We start from the raw sequence: 14,255 nt of genomic DNA, 5'->3' as shown, positions 1-14,255 counted from the left end.
CCTTTCTTCTTTCCTTCCCCCCTGCCTTCTTTCTTCCCTTCCTCTTTTCCTTTCTCCCTCCCTCGTTCCTTATTTCCTCCGTCCTTCCTTCCTTTCCTTACTTCCATCTGTTCTTCCTCCCTCCCTCTCTCCTCCCTTCCTTCTTTCCTCTATCCCCCTTTCCTTCCTTTCCTTACTTCCATCTGTTCTTCCTCCCTCCCTCCCTCCTCTCTTTCTTTCCTCCCCCCTACCCTCCTTCCTTCCTTCTTTCCTCCGTCCTTCCTTCCTTCCTCCCTTCCTTTCAATGAGTGTCCGATAAAGGGTTAAAAAGAAGTGCAGTAAATCTTCATATTTAAATATTAAAGTGTCTTATTTCTACTTTTGTAAATGTGAGATTAAGAATGAACCTCATGTTGGACGCAGGTGTGAACAAATGAGCACAAACATGATGATGAGATAACAAAAAGATGTTTTACTGCAGATTTATAATAAAAAAAAAAGAGGTGAAAATGTAGAAAAGTGCACGATTTCAGAAAAAAGTAAAAAATCAGGAATGATACAAACTTCTTTTTTTCAGTGTTTTTTAAAGAAGAAGGCAGCTTTTAGGAAAACTTTAATAAACTGTACAAACAAACAGATAATCAGCTGCTTCTTCATGTCGGAAACAACTCTGTCGTAAAGTCAGAAAGAGACAGAAAAAAAACTAATAACTACGAGGAAACAGTTTTACTAACAACATTTAGGAGAGAAGGAAGGAAGGAAGGAAAGGAGTAAGGACGAAAAGAGGAAGGAATTTAGGCGAGAAGGAACGGAGGAAGGAAAGGAGTAAGGACGAAAAGAGGAAGGAATTTAGGCGAGAAGGGAGGAGTAAGGAGGGAGGGAAGGAAAGGAGGAAGGAAGGAAAGAGGACGGAATTTAGGAGAGAAGGAAGGGAGGAAGGAAAGGAGGAAGGAAGGAAAGAGGACGGAATTTCGGAGAGAAGGAAGGGAGGGAAGGAAAGGAGGAAGGAAGGAAAGAGGAAGGAATTTCGGAGAGAAGGGAGGGAGGAAGGAGTAAGGAGGGAGGGAGGAAGGAGTAAGGAGGGAGGGAGCGAAGGAGTAAGGAGGGAGGGAGCGAAGGAAAGGAGGAAGGAAGGAAGGAAACAAGGAAGGATGGAAGGAGGAGTGAGCAAAGAAGGAGGGAAGGAGGGGAAGAAGGAAGGAAAGAGGACGGAATTTAGGAGAGAAGGAAGGGAGGAAGGAAAGAAGGAAGGAAGGAAGGACGAAAAGAGGAAGGAATTTCGGAGAGAAGGGAGGGAGGAAGGAGTAAGGAGGGAGGGAGGAAGGAAGGAGTAAGGAGGGAGGGAGCGAGCGAAGGAAAGGAGGAAGGAAGGAAGGAAGCAAGAAAGGATGGAAGGAGGAGTGAGCAAAGAAGGAGGGAAGGAGGGGAAGAAGGAAGGAAACATTAAAGAAAGCAGAAGGAAAGAAGGAACAGTCAAAACAGAGACGGGGTCAATTTGACCCGGGAGGACGACAGGAAGGTTAACAGTTTACTTACATGTAAAATAAACTATGAATGAAAACTCAAAATTGCACATGAAGAAAAAAAACAAAAAAAACACATTGGACGTATTCCTTCAAAATAAAATAAACAGGAAGTGAGAAAAAACTAATAACTACGAGGAAACAGTTTTACTAACAAATATACAACGGATTCATTTTCTGAGCTTAAGTGAAAAATCAGATTTGAACTTTTTTTTCTTACATTTGTTCGATGAGATTTAAAGTGCAGAAGGAGTTCAGCGAGTGTTACAGTGGCTTATAAAGTAAAATACAGATACAGGTTTATGTATATGTTGAGCATTTGGATATCAGAGAAGTTATAAAACTGTTACAGAAAATAAAATAAAATGGTTTTAAACAACGTGCCGCTTCCTTAGCAGTCTGATTATATATAGTGGTTTACCATCAAATAAAAAATACACGTAATGTGCCTTTAACTAGAAAACATTAGAAACTGATGTTTGTTTAACTCTCCTGTTGTCCTCAGGTCAAGGATGGACAGGAGGAAGGACAGGAGGAAGGAAGGAAAGGAGTAAGGAAGGAATTTAGGCGAGAAGGAAGGGAGGAAGGAAGGAAGGAAAGGAGTAAGGACGAAAAGAGGAAGGAATTTAGGCAGGGAGGAAGGAGTAAGGAGGGATGGAGGGAAGGGAGGGACGAAAAGAGGAAGGAATTTAGGCGAGAAGGAAGGGAGGAAGGAGTAAGGGAGTAAGGAGGGAGGGAGGGAAGGAAAGGAGAAAGGAAGGAAAGAGGAAGGAATTTAGGCGAGAAGGAAGGGAGGAAGGAAAGGAGGAAGGAAGGGAGGGAGGAAGGAAAGGAGTAAGGACAAAAAGAGGAAGGATTTTAGGAGAGAAGGGAGGGAGGGAGGGAAGGAAAGGAGGAAGGACGAAAAGAGGAAGGAAGGAAGGAAAGGAGTAAGGACAAAAAGAGGAAGGAATTTAGGCAGGAAGGAAGGGAGAAAGGAGTAAAGAGGGAGGGAGGAAGGAGTAAGGAGGGAGGGAGGGAAGGAAAGGAGGAAGGAATGAAAGAGGATGGAATTTAGGAGAGAAGGAAGGAAGGAAGGAAAGGAAGGAAGGAATTTAGGAGAGAAGGAAGGAAGGACGAAAAGAGGAAGGAATTTAGGAGAGAAGGAAGGAGTAAGGAGGGAGGGAGCGAAAGAAAGGAGAAAGGAAGGAAGCAAGGAAGGATGGAAGGAGGAGTGAGCAAAGAAGGAAGGAAAAATTAAAGAAAGAGGGAGGGAAGGAAGGAAGGAAGGAAGGAAAGAAGGAACAGTCAAAAGAGAGACGGGGTCAATTTGACCCGGGAGGACGACAGGAGGGTCAACAGTTTACTTACAAGTAAAATAAACTATGAATGAAAACTCAAAATTGCACATCAAGTAAAAAAAAAACAAAAACACATTGGACGTATTCCTTCAAAATAAAATAAACAGGAAGTGAGAAATCAATACTATTCAGCAGCTGATCAATAAGCTGATCCAGTTATAGAGCCGTGCTGTAAAGGAAGAGCTTTTATTTTCTACGTTCTGATATTCAATCTGCTTTAATTATGGAGGTAGAGCAAACAGGAAGTTAGCTTAGAGCGAACAGGAAGTTAGCTTAGTATTAAGACCGAGGCAGAATTAGAAAAAAAAACAATAGTTAACCCTTTACATACTGTTCTTCTTCTATTCAATCTGCTTTAATTATGGCGGTAGAGCAAACAGGAAGTTAGCTTAGCATTAGCTTAGAAACATAAATTGTTGTTTTTGGACTTTTAATGTGATGTTTCGGGCAGATTTATTAAACTTAAGACAAATTTCCCGCCAAAAAACTCTTCCTTTAACAGCGACAGCGACATTTAACCAGCTCTACATACTCTAAATAATCTATTGGTATCGTTAAATAATGAGAAATTAAGATTAAATAAAATTATTAAGACGATATATAAAGTTTGAATTTGCTGGTTTTAAATGTGTTTCTTCATTTTTTAAGGTTTTTAAGGTTAGTGTTGATTAAACTGTTTGAAGGTTAATTCTTTATTTAACCATTCTGGAGCGAAGACGGCGTTTAATGATCTGATGGTCGCTCTCCTTCTCCTCCTCCGCGTCTCTGGTGATGATCTGAAACAATAAAAACCACAGAAGAAGAAAATGTTAAACCTGAGTGTGTGTGTGTGTCACTGTGTGAGTGTGTGTGTGTGTCCTTTATAGGACACTCATCGAAAGGAAGGGAGGAAGGAAGGGAGGACAGAAGGAAGGATGGAGGAAGGAAAGGAAGGAAGGACGGAGGAAAGAGAACGAATGAAGGAGGGAAGGTAGGGGGGAGAAAAGAAAGAAGGAGGGAGGGAGGAAGGAAAGAAAGAAGGAAGGGAGGAGAGAAAGAGGGAGGGAGGAAGAACAGATGGAAGGAAGGAAAGGAAGAAGAAAGAGGGATGGAGGAAGGAAAGAAGGAAGGGAGGAGAGAAGGATGGAGGGAGGAAGGACAGATGGAGGAAGGAAAAGAAGGAAGGACGGAGGAAATAAGGAACGAGGGAGGGAGAAAGGAAAAGAGGAAGGGAAGAAAGAAGGCAGGGAGGAATGAAAGGAGTGTGTGTGTGTGTGTGTGTGTGTGTCTGTGTGTGTGTGTGTGTGTGTTAAACTCTGATCCAGGTACTTATTAAGTTTCACATTCACGCCGTTAATAAAAAGGAACTAATTAAACTCAATAATTGCCTCCTACAAGTTCCTGACTCGTCTGTTTGGTCTTTAACCTTCCTGTCGTCCTCCCGGCTGTTTTGACTGTTCCTTCTTTCCTCCTTTCCTCCCTTCTTTCCTTCCGTCTGTCTGTCTGTCCTTAGTTCCTTCCTACCACCTTCTCTCTTTCTTTCCTTCCTCTCTCTTTCCTCCCTTCCTTCATCCCCTTTCTTCCTTCTTTCCTTCCCCCCTACCTTCTTTCCTCCCTCCCTCCATCCCCTTTTCTTGCCCTCCATCTTTCCTTCCCTTCTTCCTTCCTCTCTCTTTCGTTCGTTCGTTCGTTCCTTCCTTCCTTCCTTCCTCCCTCCCTCCTATCCTCCCTCCCTCCGTTCCTTCCTTCCTTACTGCTTTCCATCGTTCTTCCTCCCTCCCTTCCTTCCTTCTTCCTCCTTTCCTTCCTTCTTGCTTCCTTTCCTCTCATTCCTTCGTACCCTCCTTTCTTCATCCTTCCTCTTTCCTTCCCTTCTTCCTTCCTCTCTCTTTCGTTCCTTCCTTCCTTCCTTCCTCTCTCCCTCCCTCCTTTCCTCCTATCCTCCCTCCCTCCCTCTGTTCCTCCCTTCCTTACTGCTTTCCATCGTTCTTCCTCCCTCCCTTCCTTCCTTCTTCCTCTGTTCCTTCCTACCTTCCTTCTTCCTTTCCTCTCATTCCTTCCTCTTTTCCTCTCATTCCTCCCTCCCTCCCTTCCTTCCTTCCTTCCTCCCTTCCTCTCTCCCTCCCTTTACTCGAGGACAACAGGAGGATTAAATAAAAAGGTAGAGATTTTCTGAATGGAGTCAGTTTGGAACATTTTGACTTTAATGCAAATGAGGAGGAAATTGTTCAAAGCTCCATGACGACGGGTCAAAAAACAAAAATGTCAAAGTGAATGTAAGTTAATGGAAGGTCTGGAGAGTTCCTCGGTCTGCGCTTTGTTCTGTCTTATTATCAGCTCGTCAATCAACCATAAAAACTTCTATATAAATAAAATAATCAATACTATTATATTATATTATATTATATTATATAAACTGCTGACAGGACGTTTACTGTACTTACTGGGTGTGCGGGCATGTCGATGGGAGAGGAGATTTCAGGTCTGTACAGTTTCCTTTTTGACTTCTTGGCTCTCAGACTGAGCGATGAAGACGAGGAGGAAGAAGACGAGGAAGCTGCCAAGTCTGCGTCACTCCGACCGCTGACCAGACTCATCATCTTCTTGGCTGCAGAGAAGAAAGAAACAAACACACACGAGTTAGACGTTGAATATTCAGAGTCATCTTTTAATTGGTGAGTCGTTTAAACTTTATGTGACAGAGTTTAACACTCCTGTTGTCCTCCTGGGTCAAGAAAGGAAGGGAGGAAAGAAGGAAGGAATGAGGAAGTAAAGGAGTAAGGAGGGAGGGAGGGAAAGAGGAAGGAAGTAAGGAGAGAAGGAAGGAAGTAAAGGAGGGAGGGAGGAAAAGAGGAAGGAAGTAAGGAGAGAAGGAAAAAGAAAGAAGAAGGAAAAATTAAAGAAAGAGGGAGGAAGGAAAGAAGGAAGGAATGAGGAAGTAAAGGAGGGAGGGAGGACAAGAGGAAAGAAGTAAGGAGAGAAGGAAGGAAGGGAGGAAAGAAGGAAGGAAAAGAGGAAGGGAGGAAGGAAGTGAGGGAAGAAGGAAGGGAGGAAGGAAAGGTGGAAGGACGGAAGGGAGAAAGGAGGGAGGGAGGGAGGGAGGAAAAGAGGAAGCAAGTAAGGAAAGAAGGAAGGAAGGGAGGAAGTAAGGAGAGACGGAAGGAGGAGGGAGCAAAGAAAGAGGGAAGGAGGGGAAGAACAAAGGAAAAATTAAAGAAAGAGGGAAGAAGGAAGGAATTTTATAGTGAACTGAACTTTAAAAAATGACGATCGGAGGAGGACAAAAGTGACGAGGAAAGGAAGGAGAGAAGGAAGACAGAAGATGGAAGAGGAGAGGAAAGGTGGAGTTATCAGACGACAGCATCCTTTGTGTCAAATCCTCGGGGCGACGATTAATTGACCGAGTGAGACCTCCCTCCCGTCCCCGAAGATAAAACGCAGAGGTGACTCCACACACACACACACACACACACACCTTCCTTCCTTCCTCATGTCCTTCCTTCCTTCCTCCCTCATTCCTTCCTCCCTCATGTCCTTCCTTCCTCCCTCCCTCACTTCTTCCTCCCTCATGTCCTTCCTTCCTTCCTCCCTCACTTCTTCCTCCCTCATGTCCTTCCTTCCTTCCTTCCTCATTCCTTCCTCCCTCATGTCATTTCTTCCTCCCTTCCTTCCTCATTTCTTCCTGACCTCACTTCCTCTCCTCTAAGCCATCATTAGTGTCCCTCCCTCTCTGCCTCCCCCTTCCCCCCCTCCCCCTCCCTCTCTCCCTCCCATCACCATGGTTACCGTGTCAAACCCGTGTTCCTGGAGGACGCAGGTGAAGCCCCCGAGGGTTTCGTCCTTGCGTGTCCTCGGCTGTGTTTCAGCACGCAGGTTTTTAAAAAATGCTAAAAATAACTGGAGGTGAATAAATGTAATAAAGAAGTCAGGTTGTATATTTAAGGAAGCCGAAATCAGGGGGGTCCAACATGAGGCCCGCGGGCCAGAACCGGCCCGCTGATGGGTTCAATCCGGCCCACTTTCCCTCCTGTGTTCTTTTCCTTCCTTCCTTATGTCCTTTCTCCCTTCCTTTCCTTTTGTCCTTTGTTCCTTCCTTTCCTTCTGTCCTTCCGTCCGTCCTTCCTTCCTTCCTTCCATCTGTCCTTCCTCCCTTCCTTCTGTCCTTCCTATCTTTCTTCCCTCCTTCCTTTTGTTTCTGTCCTTACTTGCTTCCTTCCTTTCGTCTGTCCTTCCTGCCTTCCTTTTTTCCTTTCTTCCTTCCTTCCATCTGTCCTTCCTATCTTTCTTCCCTCCTTCCTTTTGTTTGTCTTTCCTTCCTTCCTTTCCTTCTGTCCTTCCTTTCATCTGTCCTTTCTTCCTTTCCGTCTGTCCTTCCTGCCTTCCTTCCATCTGTCCTTCCTACCTTCCTTCCCTTCTGTCCTTCCTTCCTCCCTCCCTCCTTTCCTTTCCTTCCTTCCTCCCTCCCTCCCTCCCTCCCTTCCTCCTGTCCTTCCTTCTTTCTTTCCTTCCTCCCTCCCTCCCTTCCTCCCTCCCTCCTGTCCTTCCTTCTTTCCTTCCTTCCTCCCTCCCTCTCCATCCTTCCTTCCCTTCCTTCCTCCCTCCTTTCTTTCCTTCCTCCCTCCTTTCCTTCCTTTTTCTTCTCTTCCTTTCCTTCCTTCCTCCCTCCCTCCCTCCTTCCCTTCCTTTTTCTTCCCTTCTTTTCTTGACTCTATGAGTTGCTGTTTTTAGGAGGAGGTGGAGTTCACAAATGGCACCAAATATAAATAAACTGAATAGTATGTTGACTTATTTCTCCTCTTTACATTTGGAGTAATCTCTCTGGCATCTAGTTTTCTCTCCTGCGTAGACTGGAGTGAAAGTGAAAGTGAGATATCTGACCTTTAGAGCCGAGCAGCGTTGGCGAGCTCTGCAGGAAGTCTCCGATCTTCTGCAGCGCTCCTTCCTTCCTGCTGCGGATGCTGCTCTGAGAGTTGTGGCGACTGGCTGATGAAGAGATCTGATCACAGGTGACAGTAAACAGTAGTTAGAGACTCTCAGCGTGCTCAGTGGAGATATGAAACAGACTGTGTGGCTTTTAGTGAGAGCAGGAAGAAGCAGCTGAGTGAACTTAATGTTTAAATGTACTGAGATGTAATAGTTTAATTAATAGTAATAATAATAATAATAATAATCTCAATCTGTAAACATGTGGACAATATTAACCCTCCTGTTGTCCCTGAATCAAGGGAGGAAGGGAGGAAAGGAAGAATGGGAGGAAGGAAGGTGGGAGGGAGAAAGGAAAAGAGGAAGGAAGGAGGGAGGGAAGGAAAGAAGGTCGGAGGGAGGGAGAAAGGAAAAGAGGAAGGAAGGAGGAAGGAAGGAAGGTGGGAGGGAGGAAAGAAGGGACAGAGGAAAGAAGGGAGGAAGGCAAGGCAGGAGGGAAGGAAAGAAGGAGGGAGGGAGGGAGGAAAGAAGGAAAGGAAGGAGGGAGGAAGGAAGGAAAAGAAGAAAAGGAAGGAGGGAGGGAGGAAGGAAAGGAAGGAGGGAGGGAGGGAGGAAGGAAGAGAGGAAGGAAGGATGGAAGAGAGGAAGGAAGGATGGAAAGGAGGGAGAAAGGAAGGAGGGAAGGAAGGAAGGAAGGAAGGACAGGAAAGAAGGGGAGTAAGGGAAGGAGATAGGGGGGAAGGAGGGAGGAAAAAGGAAGGAAAGGAAGTAGGGGGAAAGGAAGGAAAGAAGGGAGGAAGGAAGGAGGGAGGGATGAAGGAAGGAAGGAGGAAGGGAGAAAAGAAGGACAGAGGAAAGAAGGAAGGAAGCAAGCAAGGAGGGAAAGAAGGAAGAAGGAAGGAAGGAGGGAAGGAAAAGAGGAATGGAGGAAAGAAGGAACAGTCAAAACAGACGGGGTCAATTTGTCATATACACTATATAATATGTTATACTATATTATAATATATTATATTATACTTATATAATTAAACTACATTAATATTATTGTTGGTGAAACTAGAAGAACAAAAATAAAGACTTTGATGAATTCTGGTTTGTTCTGACTTCCTGTTTGATGAATTAATATCTAAAAATAGGTTTGATGTGTGTAAAATATATGTTAATATAAACATACATACATATAGGATGTATGAGAGCACATGTTCATGGTTATGCATGTGTCTGCACCTCGATGTGTGTGTGTGTGTGTGTGTGTGTGTGTGAGTTACAGAGAGAGAGAGTGAGAGTGAGTGAGTGAGTGACGTGAGTGAGAGAGAGAGAGAGAGAGAGAGAGACATAGGGAGAGAGTGAGAGAGAGAGGAAGAGAGAGTGTGTGTGTGTGAGAGAGAGAGAGAGAGAGAGAGAGTGTGTGAGTGAATATGAGAGAGAGAGAGAAAGAGAGAGTGAGTGAGTGAGTGAGAGAGAGAGAAGGAGAGAGAGAGAGTGTGTATGTGTGTGAGAGACAGAGAGAGAGAGAGAGAGAGAGAGAGAGAGAGAGAGAGGGTGAGTGTGTGTGAGAGACGGAGAGAGAGAGAGTGAGAGAGTGAGTGAGTGAGAGAGAGAGAGATTGTGTGTATGTGTGTGAGAGAGAGAGAGAGAGTGAGAGTGAGTGAGTGAGTGAGTGAGAGAGAGACAGAAGAGACAGAGAGAGAGAGAGGAGAGAGAGAGAGAGAGAGAGAGAGAGAGAGAGAGAGAGAGAGAGAGAGAAGGAGAGAGAGAGAGAGAGAGAGAGAGAGAGAGAGAGAGAGAGAGTGTGTATCTCACCTCTTCTTTATGGGGGGTTAGCTTTGTTCCCATTTTGGTTCTCGTGTTCCTTCTGTTCTCTGCTTCTACTTCCTCCTTTAAAACACACACACACACACACACAGACACAGACACACAGACACACAGACACACACACACACACACACACACAGAGAGAGAGAGAAACACACACGTTTAAAACACACAGATCAATAAGAAGGTAAGAAAGACGAGTTTCATTGATGACAGTTTGGAGGCGATGGACGATGGAGAGAATCAGGAGAGAAACATTCAGCTTCAGTTCGGTGGTCGATCTCACTCTCACAGATTTGACCAGCTGGAATAATTTTCAGCAGGAGAGAAAACAAGATCCAATCTTGTGTTATTTACCTGCCAACACTGAACCTGCTGCCAGTCACAATATATACAGTCTGAGTGGCTCCTGAGGAAAAAAAGAAACCCAACTAATTAAATGTTTGGTTTTCTCTGAGGAGTGTGACGAGCGCTACTCTACTGTCAGACATGTAGAAAACCTTTCATTATCCTCCCGGGGTCAAATTGACCCCGCTGTTTTGACTCTTCCTTCTTTCCTATGTCCTTCTGTCCTTCCTTCCTTCTCTCTTTCTTACCCCCCACCTTCCTCCCTTCCTTCTTTCCTCCTCCCTCCTTACCTTCCTTCCTCCCTTCCTTCCATCTGTCCTCCCTCCCTCCTTCTCTTCTTTCTTTCCTCCCCCCCTACCTTCCTTCCTTCCTCCCTCCCTTATACCTTCCTTCCTCCCTCCCTCCCTCCCTCTTACCTTCATTTCCTTCCTCCCTCCCTTCCTTCATTTCCTTCCTCCCATCTGTCCTCCCCTCCCTCCCTCCTTCTCTCTTTCTTTAATCCCCCCTTACCTTCCTTCCTTCCTCCCCCTACTTTCCTCCCTCCTTCTCTCTTTCTTCCCCCCCTCCCTCCCTCTTTACCTTCCTTCCTTCCTCCCTTCTTTCTCCTTCCTCCTCCTTTCCTTCCATCCTTCCTTCCTTGTTGTCTTTCCTTCCTTCCCATCATTAAATATAGGTTTACTGAAGATGTTTTTTTTCAGTTTCTTGTCGATAAAGATTTGGAGGGAAAATCTCTGACTTTCAGGAGAATATTTAAAATGTGTTTTTAGTGGAAGCATCTGAAGTTGTTCTCTCTGTCTGCTGTGTGAGAGGTGATGAGTTAAATGATGAGATGGCGATGGCATGTGAGTGAGAACATGATGAATTATGAATTGTGGATTTTGACATTGATATTTTTCACCTGGAAATATTTTTTTTTTTCTCAACTTTCAGTTCACAAGATAAAATGTTTTTCTGCTCTCTAACATGATGAAGCAGCTTTTACACAACTGGAACTAGCTAGTTTGTCACATTCAGAATCAGAAATACCAACATCTGTCAGGGATTTATCATTTGTCATTTTGCTTTTGGGTTAAATCCCAGCAGTGATGAGAAGCTTAGAGAGACTTCATGTTCATGTTGCTGCTACAGATTGATCAATGCAGATGTTTAAAGCCAACATTGATGGATATTTGTGAGCTTAAAAATGCCTCGTAGTATCTCTACCATTTTAATCTGTTACCCTTTAAAAAGTGAAGAGGAAACGATCGCCCGCCCCCCCCCCCCTTCCCCCGAGCCCCCCCCCTTCACTTATCATCTCTGCATCTTTCTTTGTCCTCGCTCTTCAGTCACATTATCTCACGTCTCATTTACTTTCTCCACACGCTGCCTCTCTATCACCTCATCTCTCACACACACAGAGAGAGAGAGAGAGAGAGAGAGAGAGAGAGAGAGAGAGAGAGAGAGAGAGAGAGAGAGAGAGAGAGAGAGAGACATTTCATCTTGTTTACTTTCTCCACACACTCCAATTACGGTTTATCGTTTCTCATCTGTATGTTTCCACGTCTTTCTTCCTCTATCTGACTAACACACATACACACACACACAGAGAAACACACACACACACACACACACACACACACACACAGAGAGAGACACACACACACATACACATAGAGAGAGAGAAATACACACATACACAGAGAGAGAAACACACACACAGAAAAACACACACACAGAGAAACACACGCATACACAGAGAGAGAGAAACATACACACACACACACACACACACACACAGAGAGAGAGAGAAACACACAAATAGAGAGAAACAGAGAAACACACACACACACACACACACACACACAGAGAGAGAGAGAAACACACAAATAGAGAGAAACACACAAATAGAGAGAAACACACACACACACACAGAGAAACACACACATACACAGAGAGAGAGAGAAACACACACACACACACAGAGAGAGAGAAACACACACAGAGAGAAACACACACACACACAGAGAGAGAGAGAAACACACACAGAGAGAAACACACACAGAGAGAAACACACACAGAGAGAAACACACACACATACATACAGAGAGAGAGAGAAACACACACACACACATACACACAGAGAAACACACACACACACACACACACACAAAGAGAAAGAGAAACACACTCCAGATCCCCTATGAACTGTCTTTTTTGTTATCTCTACATCCGTTCTCTCCTTCCTTCCTTCCTTCCTTCCTTCCTTCCTCACTCAGATTATTTAACCAAAAAAAAAAAAAAAAAAAAGCATCCATAGAATCAGCAGCTCCACGTCTTTCTTTTTTATTTCCCCCCCTCTCTCTCTCTCTCTCTCTCTCCTGCTTTCTGAAAGTGGAGCATGCTTCATGTCCTCCACCGCTCCCACTCCTCCTCCTCCCTCGCAGGTCAGGCTTCGTCCCCAACGGCTCCTTGTGACTCAGAGTCGTTTCATTTGCTAGAAAACTGAAATATGTCCAGTAATGCTGTTGTAGTGAGAAACTGAAAAACACATCTGACTCTGTGGGAGAGGAGAGAGTCCACCTGTGTGACTCATACTAGACTTTTGAGGCTAATTATAGTCCGTGTAAAGTCAGAATAAATATGTGTTCTGAGTTTGACATACCACAGAAAAGTGTGTTGTTAACCACCCTGCCAAATTTGAATGATTAAAAAAAAACGCAAAATATATGAAATTAGGCTTCAAAGTTGTGTAAAAATCAGCCTCTTTCTCTGCTCCCAAACGCTGAAGCCCCGCCCCCTACCAAGTGTCACCTGTCAATCAAAGTCACCACCTCTACCAGAAACATGGACGCTACGTCTGAGAGCTTTCTGCTGCTAACTCAGCGGCTAGCTCGGCGGCTAACTCTACTGCTAGCTCAGCGGCTAACTCAGCTAACTGTCTAACTGTAGCCTGTAGTAGTAGTAGTGTGTGCTGGATGTATTTCTACCTCTACAGCAGCAGGGGCGGGTTTATGCTAATCACTAAATCCTGAACACAGAAATCTTGAAACACAGTTTGTGAAGCCTAGCTCCACAATTCAAATCTAAATGGTTGAAATGCTTTTTACACCTTTTTTAGAAATACATGTATGACCTATTTAATGTGTTTAGAAGAAAATGTCTGAATTCACTTTACGCGGTTTTTAAGATTATTTAGAGGATGCTTTTCATTTTTTGTTTGGTTTTACATGAACTCAAAACTTGTACGCCTCTCTCTCTCTCTCTCTCTCAATAAATCATTAAGAGCTCTTCTGCTGAACAGACAGACGTGGCTGGCTGCGAGCGACGTGGAAAGGACAGAAGAAGAAGACAGAAAAAGGAGAAAAGACTGTTTTGCAAAGAGTCGATAATCTGTGGTTGTTGCAGAGCAGTGTGGACGGATCATGAAAGCAGCTGTATTATCGCTGCCTGCAGATATCAAACCCATCAGATAAGAATCCACTTCATCATGATGCAACTACAGCGTCCGAGTGTCACACGAGATGAAATACGAGCACTTTAACCGAGAGGAAGCAATCCAATGAAAACGATTTGATTAATTTTTTTTTTGGGGGGTGGGGGGGGTATAATTAGTCTGAAAAACACGACAAGTAGTGAAGAGACTGGAATCATCTGTTTTATATTTAACAGCATCAGAAAACCCCTAGGAAAGGAGGAAGGAAGGAGGAAGGAAGGAAAGGAGGGAAGGAAGGATGGAAGAAGGAAGGAAAAGATAGAGGAATGAAGGAGGGAAGGAAGGAAAAGAGGGAAGAAAGGAGGGACGGAAGGAGGGAGAAAGGAAAAGAGGGAAGGGGAAGGAAGGAAGGAGGGAGGGAGGGAGGGAGGAAGGAAGGAAAGTAGGGAGGAATGAAGGAGGGAAGGAAGGAAAGTAGGAGTGAGAAAGGAAAAGAGGAAGGGGGAAGGATGGAAGGATAGAAGGAAGGAAAAGAGTAAGGGGGAAGGAAGCAAGGAAGGAAGGAAGGATGGAAGGAAGCAAGAAGGAAGGAAGGAGGGAGGGAGGAAAAGAGGAAGGGGGAAGGAAGCATGGAAGGAAGGAAGAAGGGAGGAATGAAGGAAGGTAGGAGGGAGAAAGGAAAAGAAGAAGGGGGAAGGAAGCAAGGAAGGAAGGATGGAAGGAAGGAAGAAAGGAAGAAATGGGGATGGAGGAAGGAAGGAAGGGAGGAAGGAAGGAAAAGAGGAAGAGGGAAGGAAGGAAGGAGAGAAGAAAGGGGGATGGAGAAAGGAAGGAAGGAACCCTAAACCACACATAAGACCATTAAATGATCATAAATAAAATAAATGGTGCCGACGTCGGCTGAACCCAACGAGACAAACTGACACTCTGCTTCCA

The 14,255-nt window shown here is 44.6% G+C and overlaps 1 protein-coding gene across 1 annotated transcript in view; it reads right to left on the bottom strand.

Moving 5' to 3' along the window:
- Positions 1 to 3,534: 3,534 nt before the first annotated feature.
- LOC128373277 (kinesin-like protein KIF20B) overlaps positions 3,535 to 14,255 on the bottom strand; it is a 90,803-nt gene continuing 80,082 nt past the window's right edge. Inside the window, exons 35-38 of the mRNA XM_053333567.1 lie at positions 9,548 to 9,622; positions 7,700 to 7,817; positions 5,266 to 5,429; positions 3,535 to 3,618 (exon numbers count right to left, since the gene is read on the bottom strand). Coding sequence (XP_053189542.1) covers positions 3,535 to 3,618; positions 5,266 to 5,429; positions 7,700 to 7,817; positions 9,548 to 9,622 — 441 coding nt within the window. The remainder of the gene's footprint in view (positions 3,619 to 5,265; positions 5,430 to 7,699; positions 7,818 to 9,547; positions 9,623 to 14,255) is intronic.

The sequence above is a fragment of the Scomber japonicus genome, chromosome 14, assembly GCF_027409825.1.
Source record: "Scomber japonicus isolate fScoJap1 chromosome 14, fScoJap1.pri, whole genome shotgun sequence".
Classification (NCBI taxonomy): domain Eukaryota; kingdom Metazoa; phylum Chordata; class Actinopteri; order Scombriformes; family Scombridae; genus Scomber; species Scomber japonicus.
This window is presented reverse-complemented; position numbering and strand designations above follow the sequence as displayed.